At 40.8% G+C, this 20,782-nt stretch overlaps 1 protein-coding gene across 2 annotated transcripts in view; it reads left to right on the forward strand.

Annotated features, from left to right (window-relative positions):
* The first annotated feature begins 5,258 nt into the window (after positions 1-5,258).
* Positions 5,259-20,782, forward strand: part of syt7a (synaptotagmin VIIa) — a 64,488-nt gene continuing 48,964 nt past the window's right edge. For both annotated transcript variants that reach the window (XM_044035257.1, XM_044035258.1), the window contains exon 1: positions 5,259-5,536. In XM_044035257.1, the coding sequence (XP_043891192.1) occupies positions 5,503-5,536 (34 nt within the window). In that variant the 5' untranslated portion in view covers positions 5,259-5,502. The remainder of the gene's footprint in view (positions 5,537-20,782) is intronic.

The following is a 20,782-nucleotide window of genomic DNA, read 5'->3' on the forward strand; positions in this document are numbered from 1 at the left end:
GTTGTTTTAACCAAACATCTCTGCTTGTTTGCTTTAAGAGCTGCTTGGAAAAGCAGCCGCGTCGTGTCTTGTTTATGCATCATCACACTGAAGCCCTGCCGTTGGTTTATCTTGCCGTAGATCAAGGTGACTTTGAGGTGTGCTCGTCCAATCACATTCTCACTCCCGCCGTTCAACCAACTCTCTTCAGTTGTCCTGTTGCACTGTAGATATGCAATGCAACTTTCCAGTGCGCTATCGTTTGTGGGAATGAGGTTTATTTATCATATATTCTGCGGTATAGTACTATATACAGTATTTGTGTGTGTGTTGTTTTCTCTGTGTCAAAGTGTCCACCTTAACTATATTGTACATATGCAGATTATATGAATTTTATGTTTATTAGGATTTATTGTTTTGTAATGATGGCTTATTTGCACGCCTACCTGCTGCCAGTTCTCCACCACACCGTGCCCCTTACAGCTCCAATTGTCCTGTGGTTCATGACGTTGGAATAACATACATATCAAATGAAGGAACATGTTTTAATGCAACTGGTATCATCTGCACAAAATGCAGCATATTAATGAGGGTTTATTACTCTATAAAAGGGAAACACTAGTGGGGATTTCACACCGTGCTTTTAGAGGTGTCCCTTTCTGCACAGCTATAAAAATCTGGCGGTCAGCTCATTGTCCTGTTTCCTACAAGCTACAAGCTTCATGACGTTGTACATGAATAACTAAATGGCACTATTTACACAGTTCTGGAAATCAAACACACTCTAGACAAGGCCGACGTGGACCAGACAGTGAATCTGTTAGCCTTTCTGAAGGGTGCTTCTCTCACGATGTAGCTGCATTATGACAGTGGCTGCACAAACGACCAAGGCTGTACCGACTGATTTACATGCTAGCAAATCTTAATGTTATGTGTGTCTTAACTGAAAGCCATAAGTAAGGTCATCGACTGGTACCTCCAGTGATGTTGACAGATGACGAGCGGAGCCTCAGAAAAAAAAAAAAGACCTGCCTTCTCACGTGAGCTTGACCATGAAATACTGATGTAGTTTTCTCAACATTGTAATTGCCAGTTTATCTCATATATACCATTAATGTGATCATAATGCCTATTTATGTGTTGTTGAGATGATTGTAATGATTTTTTTTCAACCTTCCAACATTTTCTTGTTTTTTGGTCTGTTTTTCCTTGAATCTTGAAAAATGTCGTGCAAGTGATTTTGTTTTACTCATCTGTGAATCTTGACCTTGAGCATTTGGATTTGTCTGTGCGTGTGTTTCTGGCTGTGTAGTGCTGTAGCTGGTGTGTAGATGTTAGTGTGACACTGCGGTATTTTTTCTTTTCTCTTTGATTGTCAGACCCATGCTCTTCCCTCTTCCCCTCTCTTTATCACAATGATCTCCCTCTCCCTCCCCCCCCAGCACCCACTAGCCAGGGTGCAGGGAAACAGAGAGGAGCTCCAATCACCAAATGTATGACTTAGAGTGTATACAATCAAAGAAAGCACAAAGGAATATTAGGCACAAGTGACCACATAGCCCATGTTAAACACTCAGACAAACTCCTTGTGAAACTGCTTTTGCAGACATGGATGAAAGAATAATTCCAAGAGATGTTGACCAAGATGAACTTTTAGTTTTGTAAGAACGTTTCTGTAAAACTTGACCTACAGGGCTGAGACAACAGGTCCATTATAAGAGAAACCCATCTGATGGTGCCCACTATGTTACCCATCAGCAGTTAAGTGACAACATGTATAATATTGCCTACATATTCAAACTAAATCAGATTTAAGAATGTATCTTAGCTATTATGAGATGTATTATAATTATTGTGAAGAGTTTATTACATTTTAATCTAAAAGGAGTTGTGCTTTACACATTCACGGAGGAGAAATTCACAAACCAGCTCACGATATGCAATAAGAAGAAGCCACACACACACACACAGATGGACACTAGAAAAAAACAAACACCTGAACACAACTATTCAGTCACAACATCACACAATGTATAAATAATGCAACTGGGACCTCAGAGGCCTTCTGGGGTCTGAGCTCTGTCCACAACCTCTGTTCTCTTCCTCCAAGAGGAATTGTGCATTATAGCACTTTAAAAAAACAAGGACCACACCCGACTGTCCATCTGCAAAGTGTCTATGACAGAGGGTTTTTGTAGTGAATGGCACAGTTGTTCTCGACATTGTTTACAATGCAATGGAAAAGAAAAAGAAAAAAAAAAAAGTTGTATTCCCTGTCACAATTTGCCGTTCAATAAACTTACTGTCCCAAAATCACCTCATGTCGTCGTCTGTGCTCCGAATAACTCGGCTCCGGTTTTCATTTTCTCTCCAGTTCCAGTGGTCGTGTGACAGGAGGCAGAAAGAACTGTCGCCACCACCTTTGTTTGTGTTAAGGTTGTGAAAACCAAACAGCAGGGCAATCTGCAGACACTCTGGTTGGTTCCTCGGGGCACAGGAAACAGCTGAGGCTGCCATGAGAGGATGACTTGTTGCCTTGAGGAGCCACCAGGTGTCAGTGTAGGGTTGCAGTAGAGCTAAGCGTTTGGCGTGGAGAGAGTATAGGAAGAAAGTCATCAATGGTGTATCCTGTACACTACAGGTGTATGCTAAGCTTGGGTGGTGGTGGCAGTAAATCACATGCTCTGAGCTGCTGGGCTATCATATTCTCAGTCATGCTACTTTCTGCCTCTTGCAGCTGGGAAAGCCTGTGGATTATATACACACACATTTGACATGTACTGTTTCATTTGATAAATAATGTGTTTCCACACGTTTTTAAATGGAATAATCTCTGTTTTTATTTTCTTTTTTTCAAAGTATTATTGGTGTTTGTTATGTATTCACCATAACTGTTTACAGCTTTAGTTTCCAGGGTGTTATTGTGCAGCACCTTGCAGTATAATTACATCATAGCACCTCTGTATAATCCTGCAGGCACAAACACACACACACACACGCACAGACAGACTTCTGTCTTTCTACGTCTGCTGTATCCAGGTCTTATTTCACCCAGAGTCAGGTTTCATATTGAATTGTGTGCCTCGCTGAGAGACTCCTTTCATCTGTCTACTCCAGTGTTTACACACAAACATCTACACACGCGCATGCACAAGATTAGCCCAAATGTTGTTTACTTCAATGACAAGATTAAAAAAAACACATACGAATGAGCACTGGCCATAATTCTTCTGCTCATTAAAACCGCTTTCATGAGTTATGACATAAGCTTCCACTATTATTATAACCATTATTACTAGGCTTTAAAGCTGCCTTGCAGGAGGAGAAGAGTGGTGTGGTGGTGTAAGTTGAGCCTCAAGAGAAAGAAAGAGAGAGAGATAGAGAAAGAGGGAGTGATTGAGGGAAAAGGGAAAGTAAGAGGTGGGGACAGTAAAGGACCATTGACAGAGGGAGTAGAGAGCAGGAGGAAGGGAGTGGACGGTGGTGATGAGTATATATGTCACTAAATCAATGGGAATCAGGTTTTTGAAGGGGAGAGAGGGGGGTATTTATAGATAGCAGTGGAGACAGATGCATCCGTGACAGGCGCAATGATGCTGTGAGCACAGGAGGGGAAAGAAAATCTGGGAATAGGCTGTGGTCAAATTAGTCTGCAGAGAATTCTCCTAACAAATGGCGAAAGCGTCTCCGTAGTAAACACATCGCACTGAGTGTGGTGTAGAACAAAATAGAATCAAATGGAAATCACTGCAGGAGGCTTTGAGCAAATTACCTTCCCAGCTCTATTGACAAAACACAGGCAAACTGCTTAGTTGTGATATTGCAAATGTGCAGTTGCCTTTGCATCCACTCATATCCCGCTGAATTGTAATCTGTGATATCGCAGGGTCACATGACTGAATAGAATATTAGCCGTCTGTTTTGCAGACTACGTGCGGAAAACATGTATATTTATTAGTCAGGCACACTGGTAGCTACTGAAAGGCTGTGAAGTATATTAAAAAAAAACATCACATTTAATCCATTTAACCAGTTTCTACCAAGTGGCTTTGGTTGTGGGCTGTTGTGATAAATGTCATGGTCGATCCCAGTTATTTCATAATGTCTTCCAGCTTCAACTAATGAAGAATGCCCATCACAAATTGGAAATTTGCTGTGAGTGCGAGGAGAGAAAGAATAATTGAAGAAATTGTTTTAAATTGCCTTTTGACTGGATTTTCCTGGTATCCAGTCAAGGTCACGAACAAACTGTTCCTTCTTCACTTATGGAGCTGCTTATGTATGAAGGAAGGCAAAATGAATAATGAATGCACTTTTTCATTTGGAGACTATCTGCACAGCAGTCACATTGCCTTACATCAAAAACTGACGAAGGAAGTATCTGGTTTGGTGTGACTGCCTGTTTTTTTCCACCTTGTTTACCTCGTCTTGTTTTACTTCCTGCCTCTGTGATTGTCTGCCCCGCCCTGATGTGATTCACCTGTGTCCCGTTAGGTTTACCCCCTTGTGTTTTGAATCTCCCTGAACTCTGCTTGTAATTCCCTGACTTTTGACTTGTGAGCTAGTTTTGGTTTTTGTATTTTGGACTTACTACCCTGCCCTCAGTTGTCCTTTGGAGTCCTTTTTGCCAACACATCACTGCATTTGTATCCTCATTTATCCCTAATTCTTGACAGTATTGTTCATTTCTGAATTCACACATGACTGGTAACGGGCCTTCATATTTGAGCGTGGCTTAGTTAAGACACAATGTGTACTTTTACATCACTGAGGAGAAGCTGAACACAGTGAAGAAACCTTCACTTTAAATGAGGTGACGAGTTGATCAAACTCAAGGTTTATCATTACTGAACGTGGAAAACTGGCATTGAGCCATCCCTACTAAGCAAGATAATGTTAGTATCCCCGAACTGAACAGTTGTTTTTTCCAAAAAAGTTGGACTTTATATTTGAGTTTTTTTCACTTGAATGGCCCCCTACTAGCCAGACTAGATACTCGGTGGTCCCAAGGTTATTTGAGTTTGGGATCATTCCACTTAAAACCATTTTGTTGAGCATGATTTACTTGGATACACTCCTCAGTGCATGTCAGTAGAATTTATTTTTAAATGATAAAAAAAAATTGCTCATGCAAGCTGAAGTGGCGAATCACACGTGGCTGCAGAAGACGACTTCTTAACACAGCTGCAGAAGTCACTTTTCCCCATTTTGTCCTCTGAGCCACAGAGCTGGTGGTTATCAGAAATAGAGAGAGAGAAGGAGGGAGGCAGAGAGAGAGAGAGAGAAAGAGAGCGAGCAGAGGGAGGGAGTCAGTGAGAGTCTCAAACTGCCCAACCTACCTACCAACTAGGAGGAGAGAGAGAGAGGCTGTTGAGGAGCAACAAAAACAACAAACGGCAAATACTACAAATCACATCAGGAGGAGTTCACGCACGCACGCACACACACACCAGAGGAGTACCAACAAAGAAGAAGAATATAAGAGAGACACCGTCGTATCTGCCTCGGGGTGAAATAACAGCCATGTATCTGAACAGGGAAGAGGACAATAGCAAAGGTAAGGTGCTGCTGAGGAGTGAGAAGTGCCACTGCTGCTGTCACTCTCTCTTTTAAAGCATCCCGACACTTTGAAGGTGTTTCATTTGTGACCCGCCGTGTGTCTCTGTGAGCTGACTGAAGCAGCTGCTGTGTTGTCCCACGTCCTCCGTGAACGTGTCTCCTGTTTCAATCCAAGCAGAGGTCTCTCCCTCCTGCACGGACCGGTGATGTTGGTGAAAAGTGTGGGCTGTCATTATGTAATATCAGTGCAGTTAATTGCCTCCTATATGAGGATGTTTCTTATTTGTTTCACTGCACTGTGGTTTATTGAGTGTGCAGACGGAGACACTTATCCTATGTGATGTGTGCATTGACTTTTTATTTTATTTCAATAGCTACTTAAGAGCAACGCCACACAAGGTCAAAGCCTTTAGCTACAATGTAACCGAAGTGTTACAGTGCTCGTTATTTACGAGGCTGCACACTATCATGTGTATCATTACTGTCATGTGTGAGATGACAGGGAGGGACAAGCAGCAGCAGAGAGAGAAGAGAGGTGACAGGAGCTACGAAGAAGGGAGTCATATTTGAGTAATCTCCCTCTCTCTCTCTCTCTCTACCACGTGTTTGTGAGGCGTGATTTCTCCCCTCATTTTGTGCCCAGCACAGACTACACTCGAGCCGCGTGCTCCGCTTTTCCACCGCGAAGCACAAAAAATAACTCTGTGTGGCCGTAATGACGCCGCCGCCACTGCTGCTAATTAACCACCCAAATCCTCAGGTTAGACGAGAATAACACCTGCTGCTAACGAGGGAGGAGGGGGTGGGAGGGGTGTGGGAGAGCGAGAAGGCAGAGTGGGAGGAGCCATTTCTGTTCATCTCCCTGTGTGATGTGAGATAATCTGATGTCACCACACACACACACAGCATGATACTGTACTTGGATGTGTGCGAGGAACATTATCAAGAAAGAGAAACAATGATGTAATTTGAGAACAGCCAATGACACACGCATGTGTGTGTGTGTGTGTGTGTGTGTATGTGTATGTATATATATATATATATATATATATATACATAGCTCCACCATAATGACCATACAGTGTAATTATATTTCAGTCACTTCATGTTCGATGTGACCCAGCCTTTACGCTTGAACAATAGCACAACCCCGGCTCTCTTAAACCTGGAGTGGAACCGTGATTAATGTAATTGGTAAAATCTGTGTTTGTCCTCGTATGTTTAATGTCTGCTGTGAAAAAGGGTCTATTCTACCGGCATTATTCAAGAGACATGCTTTAGCTTTACGTACAATGGAGGGAAGAGGGGAAACTTTGTCAGCATGTGCATACATACATACATATATGTATGTATGTATGTATATGTATACATATATGTGTGTGTGTGTGTGTGTATATATATATATATATATATATATATGTAGTGTGTGTGTGTGTAAATGCCAATAATCACAGAATTTGTCAGACATAAAACAACAAAGCTGTAGGTGACTTTTGCACAGTAACTACCAAACTCTGCATTTATCATATTCACTCGCGAGGTGTCCATTACAATGAATACATTTTTAAAAAAAAAAACCAAAATGTATATGCATTTAAAAAACAGAAAGAAGAAAACTCATTGCATTAATCTGTATGTCCATCACCTGCTGTAAAGCAAATATTGGGAATTTGTTCACCACGGTAAGCAGTAGGTGGCACTTAGGTCCCTGTGTCACAGCTGAAGGATAAAAGGCACAATTGTGCCAATAGCTGTTGATACTGTATATCGTCGTCTTTCGTTGCTATGTTAATTCATCACTTTTGTAATAAGCTTCTTTCTTGAAGTGGAGGCATGTTGTGGTTTCCTCATCAGAATACACATCGACTTCTGTGTCTTGTGTTTCTGCTGTCCGTCTAGTACAGCGAAATGTGAAAGGAGGGATGTTTCAGTGATGTGAATTCTAAACATCCTCCCTTTCTCTAAATGGCAACTTATCGTCGCACCTCGAAATGATGATGTTCTCAAATGTTTTGTCCACAAAACAAAATCATTAACTTTTAATGATTTCTTTGTTATCCAGAGCAAAGAAATTAAGAAAACATTCACATTTAAGAAACTTAAACAATCGGAAATCTTGTTTTAATCATGAAAAGAGCTTCAAACCGATAATCGATTATACGTACAAACGACGACATCGAACTCAACACACATAACGGACAATAGAGCAGGTCATTTTTTTTCCTGCTTGGTTTGTGGCTGTTCATATCAACAAGATGTCAAGCTTTGTATGAAAATAGTCTGTGGGCGTTGAAGAAACACTGGTCGCAAGGGAGTGACGCTTTTCTGTCGCCCAATCAGCTGCCTGTCGTGGATTTAGCTCCACCCATACCGTACCATTGCGAAGGGTAGCGAAAAACAGAAGAACAGATGGGTTATTTGGTTATGTGGTACTATTTCTGATGGAGACACAAAAAAATGTGTGCACCGAACCGAACCGAACCGCTCCTACCCAGAGTGGTCTTCTGCAGTTCTAGCTCATCAACTTCAAAGTTTGATGCGTTGTGCAATCAGAGATGGCCTCCTATATACCTATGAGTTCACTGATGCCTTTCCATCATTTTGAATGAGTCTGGTCATTTTTCTCTGACCTCTGTCATCAGCAAGACATTTTTGCCCAGAGAACTGCCTCGCACTGGATATTTTCTCTTCTTTGGCCATTCTCTGTAAACTCCTAGACATGGTTGTGTGTGGAAAATCCCAGGAGATTGGCACTTTCTGAAATACTCAGACCTGTCCGTATTGAAATTCAGCAGGTCATCTTCTTGACCACATCTACATGCCTAAATGCATTGTGTTGCAGGTGGACAAGTGTGCCTAATAAGTGACCGTATATGTGTGTGTGTTAAGGTGGAAATAGGGAATTAGTTGTGACTGTTGGTTACATCATGTCATGACAGAATGTGGTCTGTGGGGATACATGGGTAAAATGTAATGTATAAAAGTCATAACTAGGTTTTTTTTTATAAATGCTGCTCTTTTAAGTAAGGAACTCAGTAGTCGACTGTCATGCCTTTAATTGATTTATGTGAGTAGGTGTTCCTTTCCAGCGGGTGTTGCCTCCTGCTGTACCCTTTTAAATTCACACTGCGTCTCAAGGTGCAGTGGCAGGGAGAGTGAAAAAGGTCTACTTGGGACATATCGATTATGGCCTCAAAGGATTAAAGGGGGGTGAGGACAAACAGGTTGCTCATGTGTGAGCCTGGCAATCACAAACTGCCAGCTACTGTCGTATGAATGTCTGAAGTTTGACTGGATGAAGATTTTGATCAATGTTGACCTTTTGGGAAAAATGTAAATGGCCACTTTCTATGAAAAATAGAAAGTAGTGAGTGCTTGGTATGGAAGCCTATTATTGAGCGTGACTGCTTAATGGATTTTCATTTATATGCACTGCAAAACATTCTACAACCGTTAACATGAACTCACTGATGTTTAAATCGAAGCAACTCCTGCCGAGTTTGTTTATAGGCTTTTAACAATCCTGGAAATCAAGTACATCTCCAGCCAACTTAAACTAAAAAAAATATTTATTATACAATAGGTTATTGCTTCTGAAACCAATTAGACTATCACAAATCTTAAAAATGACAGAAACCAATTCCACTTCATGATGGAAGTTGCACTGATCCTTCTGTTGTTTTTTGAACAGGATGCAGTTTTTTAAAACTTTGAAAGTAAGTGCTCATGATATCAACAATTGCAACAATGCAAGATTACTGTAAATGGCCACTTACGATGGTGTTTGCTAAGCACACATTTTAGGATGAAACTATAGAGGTAACCGACAGCTTTAATGCCCCTAGTGGTTGCGATTCTGGCTGTGGTGCCGTTCTGTAGCCTCAGAACAGTGGTGCTTTCTGGCAAACCAGCCCACGTTCACACCAGTTTAACAGGAACCAAAGTGGGAGGACGTTACTCCGTGTTACTCCGGTGGAAGTAAACACAACGCTGGCAAAATCTCCATTCTTCGGAACTGGAACCGGCACTGAGCCCTGCCGTTGTGAAAAGACTATCTGTGATCGACTCTGTCAACAAGATTATTTTCCTCAAAACTGTGCAATTTTTATTTCTTCTAATCTTAAGTACTAAAATGATGAAGTGATAATGTACTTTATATATAGGGGACAGGCTGGTGTTTTTTAGACATGATAGTTTGGGATTCTCCTTTTTTTTTTTTTTTTACATAGAATGGGAAGTTGGACTTCAATTATCACCTCAGCTGAATCCAGAAACTGGTGCTGGTGCTTTAGCGATGTATCTGTTGATGATGATGTTTTTTGATGGACTGACTTAGTTTTCAGGAAAACTGCCCAAGGAGGGAGTCTGTGGTTGAAGGACTTCATGTATTATGCATGTAATCACCTTGTTCTGTATAACCAACAAGAGGTGGATCAGTAGATATATCTGTTTAGTTAGTTCTCCATCTTTTCCAGATTCCATTGTCCAATTCTCTCCTGCAGGATAATACACAATGCAGTTAATCACATCGTGTCCCTATGCAATAAAGGAATCAATTGTTTCACTTGTTTGCATAGCAGGATGAAGTATTAACCTTCTTTATATCGACATTTTGATAGCTCTCCTCTTTTTGTGGTGACAGAGTTTGGGATACATTTCTTTAAATGTACTTTGATGAATGGTGCGATACTCTGCTTGGCAGCCCACACTATATATCACTTGAATATCATATATAATAATACTGTCAGGTTCACTATTGATTCCGGTTGATGCTTGCTTTGATTTTTGGGACGCAGCCCAAACCTTTGGCTGCAGCTATAAATTAAAATGACTTAAGTTTGGCACGAGGAAGCTCCACTGAGACAGTTCGTCAGATATGGATAGTTGCATTTGGCCTCATCGTGGATAACCCTACAACATAAAAAAAAGTATGCAACAAGGCTATCAATGTACAATGAAGAAAGGAATATCACAAATGTTAAAACCATTTAAAAACATATGTGTATTTTCCTCAACTGTGCCCGAGAAAGAGTTTTTGCAACCCATGTTGTGATGTGTCAGTCCAGCTGTGCTTTTTGTTTTCAAGTTGCAATCAGTAGTGATTTGGCCAGTGCCATGTTGAGGGTTTGCAGGAACAGGAAGTTCACAGACATCACCTGCAAAAAGGCACCTCTTTGATGAGACCATCTGTAAATCACAGTGGTGTTCAGTCATATATATTCTGTGCTTTATGTGCATTTTCCTGTTGAATGTGAATATAATTTACAAAGTTGTCATCATGCTCCATTGAAGAGGACCTGAAACTTACGATTGAGATTATTAATCCTTCATGAAAATGTTTGAGGATATGAATTAGGCTCCTTTTCCATAGTGGAGTTGCCCCCTGGTGTCTACTTAGTGTACTTTTACTTCCATGTTTCCTCAGCCAGCAAACCAGAAGATTACGCCCACTTTTTATGTACAGTCTCGGTATCTTAACCATTGGATGGCTTGCCATGAAATTATGTTCAGATATTCATGATCCCCAGAGGATGGATTTTCATATTGTTGATGTCCTGGCTAAATCAAGCAGCATCATCAGGTCACATTTTTAATTGGTTGTTCATTTTGTTTATGGCTGCATAGCAATTAACTCATTATATTTCCATCAGCATCTGCTGTCAAGTGCTAATTAGCAACTGTTAGCATTGTCTTTTAGAGCATCTCAGCATGCTGATTTTCTTATTGAGATAAGACTGTCCAGTTGGAAAGAGGAGAAAACAGCTGCAACTTAAAAGTGTGAACCCCAATAAACTCCATGATTATTCACTGTTGTTCAATGTGATACATTTAGTTAAAGTTGAAATAGAGGGATCCCACATATCAGTGAGGAAGGCTTTGTGGTTTATGAGTACATTACTGTTCAGATTGCCACCATGTTGGAGATAGCCCTGAAGTTCACCCTTTAATACCACTATTGTCTGACATTAATTGGGGGAGCTGACACTGATATAGGTGCCGTCGTTCACCGAGTACAGACCTGGATCTTGCATCCTTCCAGTCATTCAGGGAAAAGCGCATTGTAATCTGATCCCTATATATTTGAGCTTATTCCCTGCTACATATGGCTGGTTGCTTCTGAATGAAAAGGGCCTGGGTTTAAGCACATCTTAGTTTTATTGGCTTGGTGGCGTTTCATAGTTCATGGTATACATCAAAGGATTTTAACTGCGAGGGAAATTAAACGGAAGAAGGAGGGAATTTGTGGGCGCTCTTAAACACAGTGTGACGTGGAAGACTGCGAGTTCCTAACCTCTTTGTTACTGTTGCTCTGTAGAAATTGATGGTGTCCCTTTACTTCATGGCTATTTTGCTAATGTGGATTGGGAAATTATCTTTGGGGCGGGGGATTCCTGTGGCAGTCTCGTAATGTCCATGCCTTTTTACGGCAAGGTGAATTGAAAACGAGGTAGAGGCTTGGAGAAAAGAAATCACTCAGAGCTTTGCAGCTGCATTCAACAAGTCTATGAAATTCAAAAGAAAGATTATTGAAAATATTAATTCCTGGTGCCCTCTATTTTCTATCTTAATGTCATTTAAAGCCTTCAGCTGTCACATGCTATTGTGTTGCCCTACAGCTTGCTGTATTGATATCAGATGTAGAGCAGATGAAAAAATGAAATGCATTAGATTTAGTCTATGAGCACCAACATTGGCACATCACAGCAGAGACCTTTGGATATATAAAGTGGATAAACCCGTACAGGAATAGCATAATTATAGAGCGCAGTATTCACTTCAGCTTAAGTTTATTTAGCTATGAATGGATAGTCACACGGTTAACAGCTCCTATTTATTATACAAATGGATGTTGTCATCTACGCCATTGGGAAAATCTGGATGATCACCGGAGTCACAGGAACAGGCTACAATGCTGCAGTGGAGGCAATTAGACGCTTTTGTAGGAGCACCTGCAACGAAACACGGATTTGGACCTGCTGTTCATTGAGAGTACTTGTCATCTTCTTCAGTGGAGCAGGAAGCTGAAAACAGCTGATTGGAGCAACGTCTGTTCATGTTTTTATACAAAATAAAATACTGAAAAAAGGGCCTTTTAGAATTAAAGACATGTACCATACTTTTGATTAATTAACCTACAGCCTGGTCTGAAAAATTACTTTTACATATTCTAAAGTTATATTAGACAGCAGTTAATCTAAAAACTATGATTATTTATCCTCATTGGTAATGCTTCACATACAATATTTAAACATTTAATCAATTCTTTTTAACACACTTATCCCAACTAATGTAGTTGTAAGCACATTTAAGGACAGCTGAATCTGATCTAATTCAATTCAACTTCATATGTGCTGACATCTGTATTATTGTATGTTTTACAGTCTATTAAATGTTTATTTACACTATGTATGTTCTAAGTAGGGTGAGTAAAGAGTTCCTGGCATGAGCACATATTCAATATAAAAAAAAATAGAATAAATATATAATGAGAAATAAGATCCTTGGGGCAGACTTGTTGATGTGGTCTTTTAAGAGCTGTAGTTATTTTTATGCTGAATTCTCTCAGTCCGCGGGATCGTAGAGGGGGAGGTGTCCCTCTTCTACTTTCTCCGCCATCCTCTGTCCTTTTCTCCTCCGAGTCTTGGAAAAGAGCAGGAAAAGGGGCCACGGTGGTTGACATCAGCCAGCTGAGGGAAGAATGATAGAAAGCAAGAGGTAGAGAAATAGCTGATAGAGTGGAAAGATGGAGAGAGCAAGAGCGACAGAGGGAGTGGGAGAAGGAAAGAACAAGCCCTGGAGTGCTAGCCAGTCAAGGTCACACAGAGGAGAGAAGGCCCTGTGTGTATTTGTGTATTTGTGTGTGTGTGTGTGTGTGTGTGTGTGTGTGTGTGTGTGTGTGTGTGTGTGTGTGTGTGTGTGTGTGTGTGTGTGTGTGTGTGTGTGTGTGTGTGTGTGTGTGTGAAGGGAAAACAGTGGGGATGGGAGGCCTACATAGTGAAGAATGAAGGGTTAGTGACAGTGGATTGGTTTAGTCTCTAATGGGGATTTAATGGAGGAGGGATGAAGAAAAGAAGGAGAGAAAAGAAGTGAAGATGAAAAGAGCCCATAATGTAGCTTCACAACACTTTAACATCCTCCTGAGTCGTGTGTTTATGAGAGGAATGACTCCCCTACATTTGTAACTTACAATCTGTTTGACTTGATGTCACAGTGGCAGTCCTTGTAAATCTGTAATCTCTCTGGTGATACCGATGTCCGGACGCAGTGCTGTGCTTCCATGTATGCTGTTGCATAACCACACCGTTTTGTGTTGATTCATGTTCCTTTTCATCGTCGTTCTCTCCTGCTCTCGGTGTTGCTTTATTTTTACTCACCACTCGGTGACCTCTGCTGTCTTCTTGCAGCTCCCACTTTCACGAGGTGCCAAGTTGCATTTTGTTGAGAGCATGTTTTGAAAATTAAAAGCACTCACGAACAATGTCTTCAGTGTTCTGAAAACAAAAGAGGCATGATGGTTTTAATCCAATCCACAGAAAATTGGTCTCATTCTGACTAGTCATAGAGAAATGGACACTATTATGTATATTATGTAAACTATAATGTTTTGAAAGCTAGATTGTGGTTTTGCTGGGAACATTCTGGGTTTCTGGGAGGTTACAGAGCATCACTTGGAAATGTGATCACTGCTGTCTCCTCAAACATATTAGCTCTGTTTGCATCTCACACTCGGGGGAGATTAGGAGGTGTGAGCAGTTGGAGTGGTGTTGTGGAGCACCAATATGTACCGATATGAAAGATCCAAAGCTGCTGGCACTGCGACATTATCTCTGGAGCACTGGTGTGTGGAGTCGTGATAGCATATGATGACTTTGTTTGCAGGAGGTCAAGAGTTCACCGTGTGGGTGACCCCCTGAGGTTTCTCACTGCTTCTATTGTTGTTTCAGAAGAACAACTGTGTCTTAATGTATTTGTGCTGTACTGATGTCATTTTAGTGGGCTTTTTTTTTTTTTTTAATCATTCTAAAGCGCAATCACCAGCACTAATCCCCACATTGAAACATCCAGTGGTCACACAATCACATTCACTTGAAGAATCACAGTGAATTCTGGGCAAATGATCCTGTTGACAGACATCATTACCATTTGAGTGTAATTAATCTTTCCACACCCATGATTTTATGCAGATAATAGCAGCGTAATAGCTTCTGTAATAATGGGTTCAAAGCATTTTGCCAGCTTCATTTTTCTCATCTTAATCAGACCCTGTGGAGCTGACCTGCCGTATGAGCCAGTGTATAAATGACACATAACTTTTTCACTGTTGGACAGCCAGTGAAATGTAGACGGGGGAGAAGCGAGAAGAGAGAGTCAGGGTATAAGCAACGTCATCAGATGCTAGTCAGATGGAAATTGTATTGTGAAGATATTGTGTCATTTAATCTTGGGCTGAAAAATTAAAAAAAATTCTAATTGAGATCACAATTTCAAATAATGCAATTGCTAAATCACAATCAATATGTTACGCATCATATCTGACTCTGTGTTCATATTATACTTTTTATTTTTTTAGTAATGGTAATTCATATTTTTTGATGGAGTGCTATGTAATAAAATATGATAAATCTATTGTACAGTAAATATTGAAATGATGCCTGACTTAAATAAAAAATCAGTTTCAATCATATATCAGTATCAGTATCCCTGAGAACAACCACAATCAGATATATTTACAAAATTGTTCTGCCCTAGTGTAATTGTATGGTTAAGGAAACTACACTGTATAGAAACAATTCCCAAACACTTCCAAAGTAAAGAAAATTACAGATTATGTGCTGCTCTTCAGGTTTTTATTGCACTTTTTTTGTATTTTTCTTTTGGTAGATAATTTGTTAATGTTGATTTGTGTTTCAAAATGGTCAAAACAATTAATTTGTATGTACTAAGCAATTTCCCCCATTTTTAATTATGACACCACTTCATCCTGTTAAAGTCTATTTATGGTGCTGCCACTTCCTGTTTGGCCACAAACAAAGCAGCCATGTGACAGGCTGACCAGAAACGTTTGTTCTGGGAAAATATCACAGAAGCAATGCTGTAAATTGATGATAACATGTTAGAAATGCTGAGTCATATATTAAGATTTATTTACAAGTGTCTTTCAGTTAAAAACAATGGTAGCAGTCAAGAGCTAATTTAAGCAACATACATTGATTATTATTTATAAATGACTTTGATAAGTTGTGACAAAGAACTCTGACGATGGTTTTGTATTCTTTATTAGTTTGTTGACAGTTTTCACCTCCTGGTTCAGTCTGTATGATAAAGTTTTAAGTAAATGGTCAAACTTACTTTGACTCCTTCTTCATTGACTAAGGCTAAGGTTTATCTTGGTGTTTAGTCAGAGCTCATACACTCTGCACAAGAAGTGACTACTTTAGGCCAATCCAAGGTCACTAAACTGCAAATTTACTTTAGGTGTTGAACAGATTTTTTCTCTCAAAGGAAAGAAGGAACGTAGAAGTGCTGTTAATACAGGTTGCGTATCATGCAGTTCGCTAAAGTACAGCATGTTCCACAACTTGTGTACTGGAGCATCAATTTGTGTGCACAGCCAGTGTGTCTCTTGGTATTTAGCAGAAGTGTGATTTTTCTTGTGTGAGCTACCGTGTATCTGGCAAAGGTAGTTAGACGGACAGATTGGGCTGTACGAGTGCCATCTCTTCAGCTTGGCTGCCGGAGCATTTCTTCTCCAAACCTCCTTTCTCCCTCTGTCTCTCTGTGGCTCTGCTTCCGTGGTGACCAGCAGTCATTTGCCTTATCTGGCTAGCTGTTTAGGTTTGCCCTCTACCGGGGTTAAGTCCACTTACTGTTCCGTAGCTGTAGCTACACCCAATGGATCAGTCATCTGGGTCCATTTCCCCCTGAGCTTGAACCAGAGAGGAACCTTGTGGCAGTGTGATGTTTAAATACCAGGGACGATAGTGAGTACTCTGTGTGTTCTTCTATATCCTTTACAGCTGTTTTCAATTTGTGGCAGGATTAGTTGAGAAAATACACAAATTCTCGAGCTAACAGTGACAACAACCAAATTAATCTTCAGTGACAGATTTTTATTGTGTCCTTATTTTTGCTGTATTCTCTGTAGTCATTTGGTAAATTGAAAAATGATGACATTTCAGTGGATATATTTTCATTACATTTACATGCACAGTTTAATCAGACTACTTGACTCCCCCTCCGTGGTGGCGCTGTATCTCTCTACAAGCTAGGGCCTATTGAATCAGTTTCTGGTCTACCTGTACTTCACAGAAGAACAGTGCCCATTGTGCTGTGTTTCGCACCTACTTCTCGGTCAAAGAGTGGGGAGGAAATCCTGGAGTCGCCAAGTCCAACTCCAGTCTGACTAAGGAGTAATTGGACTATGAATCTATTGTTATCCAGGTATGTTAGTCTGACTAAGACTTGCTCGATTTAATCAGAGTTACTTGTTTACATGACATAAAGAAAACCAAATTATTGTCTTAGTCTGATTAATATCATACTTTTAACATGCATTTCTGTGAACAGACTGTGTCACATCTGCTTCAGGTAGTGAATGGCATTTTTCAGGCTTGTGCTGACCCATCATTACTGTGGAGATTGGGGTGGAGAGAGAGGGGAAGAGTGGCAGCAGCAGGAGGAGGAGGAGGAGGAGGAGGGGTGGGCAAGGAGTAAAGAGCCTAAAGCATGAGGAAGAAATGATGTCCCTATTGGTTTTCTTAAATCATTTAAATAGATGACATGGGGAAATCTGACGGAGAACAAATACTCTCATTCAAATATGGATTCACTCCACTGATTGGGACAGAGATTGGTGAGTGGGGCTTGGGATTTATCTGTTGAATGTTTGGCTCGAGAAATAGAAGGCTTACCCCCATTCACAGTGTAACTGAGTACCTGCTGTGAACGTAAATATGTTCACATTACTGGTACCAACAGATGGGAGACTATCTACAAAAACAATGTGCATAACTGTTGGATTCCCCACCAGTCATGGTTTACTCTTGCAAGCTTATTATCTTATGTTTTCCTTGGCAGCGGTGTAAGTTGGTGCAGCTGTAAGGGCACGATGAATTGGAGTCAAGTAATTGTGCATGCATGGGACTGAGCTGATGTGCCTCAGCTCTGGACTCAGTAGAGCTGAGACACATCAGATTGGGCTAGCTCATCCCGGCAGTCCATTTCTGGCTACAAAGCTGAAATGTGTCTTTTGTGCCTCTGGTCCACACATCTGACATGCTGTTGAAATATCTCTCTCTACTTTCTTGTTTTTGCTTTTTTTTCTCTTCACTCTCGTGATGATAAACGGCAGTGCTTTTCTAAACAGATCATATTTCATGTGAGCAACATTCATTGATTAATGCCAACTGCCCTGAGACCATTCTTAGTGATTCTGGCTCTCAGGTTTGGGATGGGACACTGATCCCCGTAATGAGTCATAAAAGGAGAAGAATTATGCACTCCAATAGTCTCGATAGAGGGTGATATTTCAACTGATCACTCACTCTTCGAGTCCACAGAGTTGGTGCACACTCAAATGCACAAGTAAACGGACAAATCTTGACTTTCCAGTCCCGTGGGATGTTCCGTGCACGGGATATTTGGACACAGACGGGCTGCTGCTGCATGGCTTGGAAAAACAAACATGCAGGTCAAACACAGAGCTCCCACAATGCACTGCGGTTTCAGCTCATCTCACTCGCCACCTAAATGAGCACGTTGATTACATAATCAAAACAAGAAGCCTAAATGCAGAAAACTACAATTATGCTGCGTGACTCTGGAGGTCTTGCTGGGAGGTCTTTTTTGTTGAGTTTTTATGGGGTTGGTTGATTGTGTTAAATGGTGTTGTTTTTTTATGTCATTATCCATTTGATAAGGACAGTGAGTCGTTTTCACACCAGTGACCCTCAGAGAGTCAGTGAGAGATGATGGAGGGCTTCACTTGTTAATTGAGCTATCACAAATGCATGCAGAGGATGTCATAGCATCTACCCTTCCTTGTCTGTTAGTCCATTGCTCTCTAAAAACACACTGCTTAATTACAGAGCTACTGAGGGAGGAGGTGAGGGCAAAGTGGGAGAAATGAGCAAATAGCAGAAAGGGAATTAGAGGCTTTAAGTTTGTGGCGAAACGAGATAAAATGGTTGTGCGCTGTGAGATAACTGACATCAGATAGGGAGGGTTCATGATTAAGATTGTTTTTTTGAGATGGTATTGCTTAAGAAAAGCAGTTAATATATGATGAGCGCCGCACGGAGACGTCCACTGAGCGTGCTCTGACTCTGAGGCAAACGCACACTGACTGCACATCAGACATGGCTGAGAATTGACGGACATGTGGCTCCCAGCTTCTCCCATCATTCTTCCTCCCTCTGAAAGTGCCTGACAATCCTCATTAAACACTCTTCACGCATGTGTTATTGACACGAGATGTGCCAAGAATGGGTCACGTAAAAAAACATGAGTGAGTTATAGGTTTTACAGCGGGACCTGCTGTGTCCTTCTGCTGTATGTGTTTTAGTGGAAATACCAAAACAGTGAGTGAATGTAGTGTGTACGTCGTTTACCGTCATTCCTCTGTCCTGGTCTAATAACAAGAACATTATCATTCTGTCCACGAGAGATTTAGCACGGACCTCAGTTTCAGTCCAAATCCCCGAGCCACGTTCACCCGCTTCTCTTTAACTCCACTGAAATTTTAATTTAAGAGGCTATTTGTATTCAATATTTAATTCTGTGTCATATTTGCATCTCATAAACTGCTGCTCTATTACTTTAGCTTACCTTTGAATTTTAAAATCCTTTAGAACTGGGACAGAATTAGAATAGCAGAGGAGCAGAGGGTGGCAGGGAGAGGACGCGAGTGTGCAGTGTGAGCTGGGAATCACTTTGGGAAGTTCAGTGAAAATGGCTCTCGTGTCCTCTTAGCTGCTCCATTTTCGTCTTCCTCTTCCACTTCTAAACACAGCACGCTGTCCCCTGTCTCCCTCTGTTTATTACCCACTGTTTGCTGCAGCACTTTGTGTAATCTGTTCTAGACAGATTTGACAGCCTGGGTGTGGGCCATGAGATACCTCCTGTTATCTACCCGGAGATCAGACTCAGGTATTTGGAGTCTAGGAAGGGTTTAGATAGAAGAATGACGAAAGAAATAAAGGCTTGAACGTAAGGAATAAGGTCGCGGTCGAGCTACAGAGAGTGGAATTAAAGTAAAAGCTTCCTCAAATATGTTAGTACATGACATGTCAGTTCCTGTTTAAGTTGTTATATTAAGTATATGATCTTTTTTGTGCTGCTGACCTGAGTTTATTACATTTAGTGACTGGGGAAGAAGAATCATGTTATGATTCTACTGTGGTTAACTGTTGCACTGCTTACAGTCTGGAGGTAGTTAAGTCTAACCGCTGCATTGTTTCTTACAGTAGTTTCACATTTCTTAGCATATTGAAGAAATTATAGTAGATGAAATGTTATCTTAGCCTGGATTTCAGTGTCATATTTCAGGAATTAATTAATACCTGTTCCATGCTATGCTAGTCTAGGATGGAAAGAAATCTCTGCCAAAGGAATAAAAGATGCTATCATTTCCTGGCTTCCAAAGCTTTGTAAATCTGCTCGGAATAAAGGCTGAGGAAATGCTTGTTATGGTCGATCTGCCCTGCTGAGACCCTGTTTGCGTTTAGAGCCAAAACACATCTTCACTGATCTGATCACTGGTGAGCAGCTCTTAAAACAGGTGTAATTTCACCAAAACAGCTTAGAGGATCTCCTGGGATTGAATTGCTCGAACAGTATTCAGTTGTGGTCAGTGATGCATGTGGCTACATATTCAATGTAGTGTGAAAGCAAGCGTGTCGCTGACTGCATACGAGGGCTTCAAGGTCAACTTTAATGTTGTACAACATGCACATGGCCCGAGTGTTTCTATATGGCAAACAGCATAGGCAGTAATATTGAAGTAGATTCATAAACAAATTCAACCATGTGTTTATGTTCAGTTCAAAATCAAAGGTGAGTTTGAAATCACTGTCGTCATTTTAAACGCATACTGATCTTGTACTGTCTTGTAGTTTAGGTGTAGTTTTACATTAAATGTTTAAGTTAAGCCACATTTGACTATTTTATCAGATTGATGGGGAAAAAAATAAACTGGCTGCCCTGATTTCTAAATATCAGCCAGATAACAAAACCTTGGTTTAAA

The sequence above is a fragment of the Solea senegalensis genome, linkage group LG10 (assembly GCF_019176455.1).
Source record: "Solea senegalensis isolate Sse05_10M linkage group LG10, IFAPA_SoseM_1, whole genome shotgun sequence".
NCBI classification, from domain to species: Eukaryota; Metazoa; Chordata; class Actinopteri; order Pleuronectiformes; family Soleidae; genus Solea; species Solea senegalensis.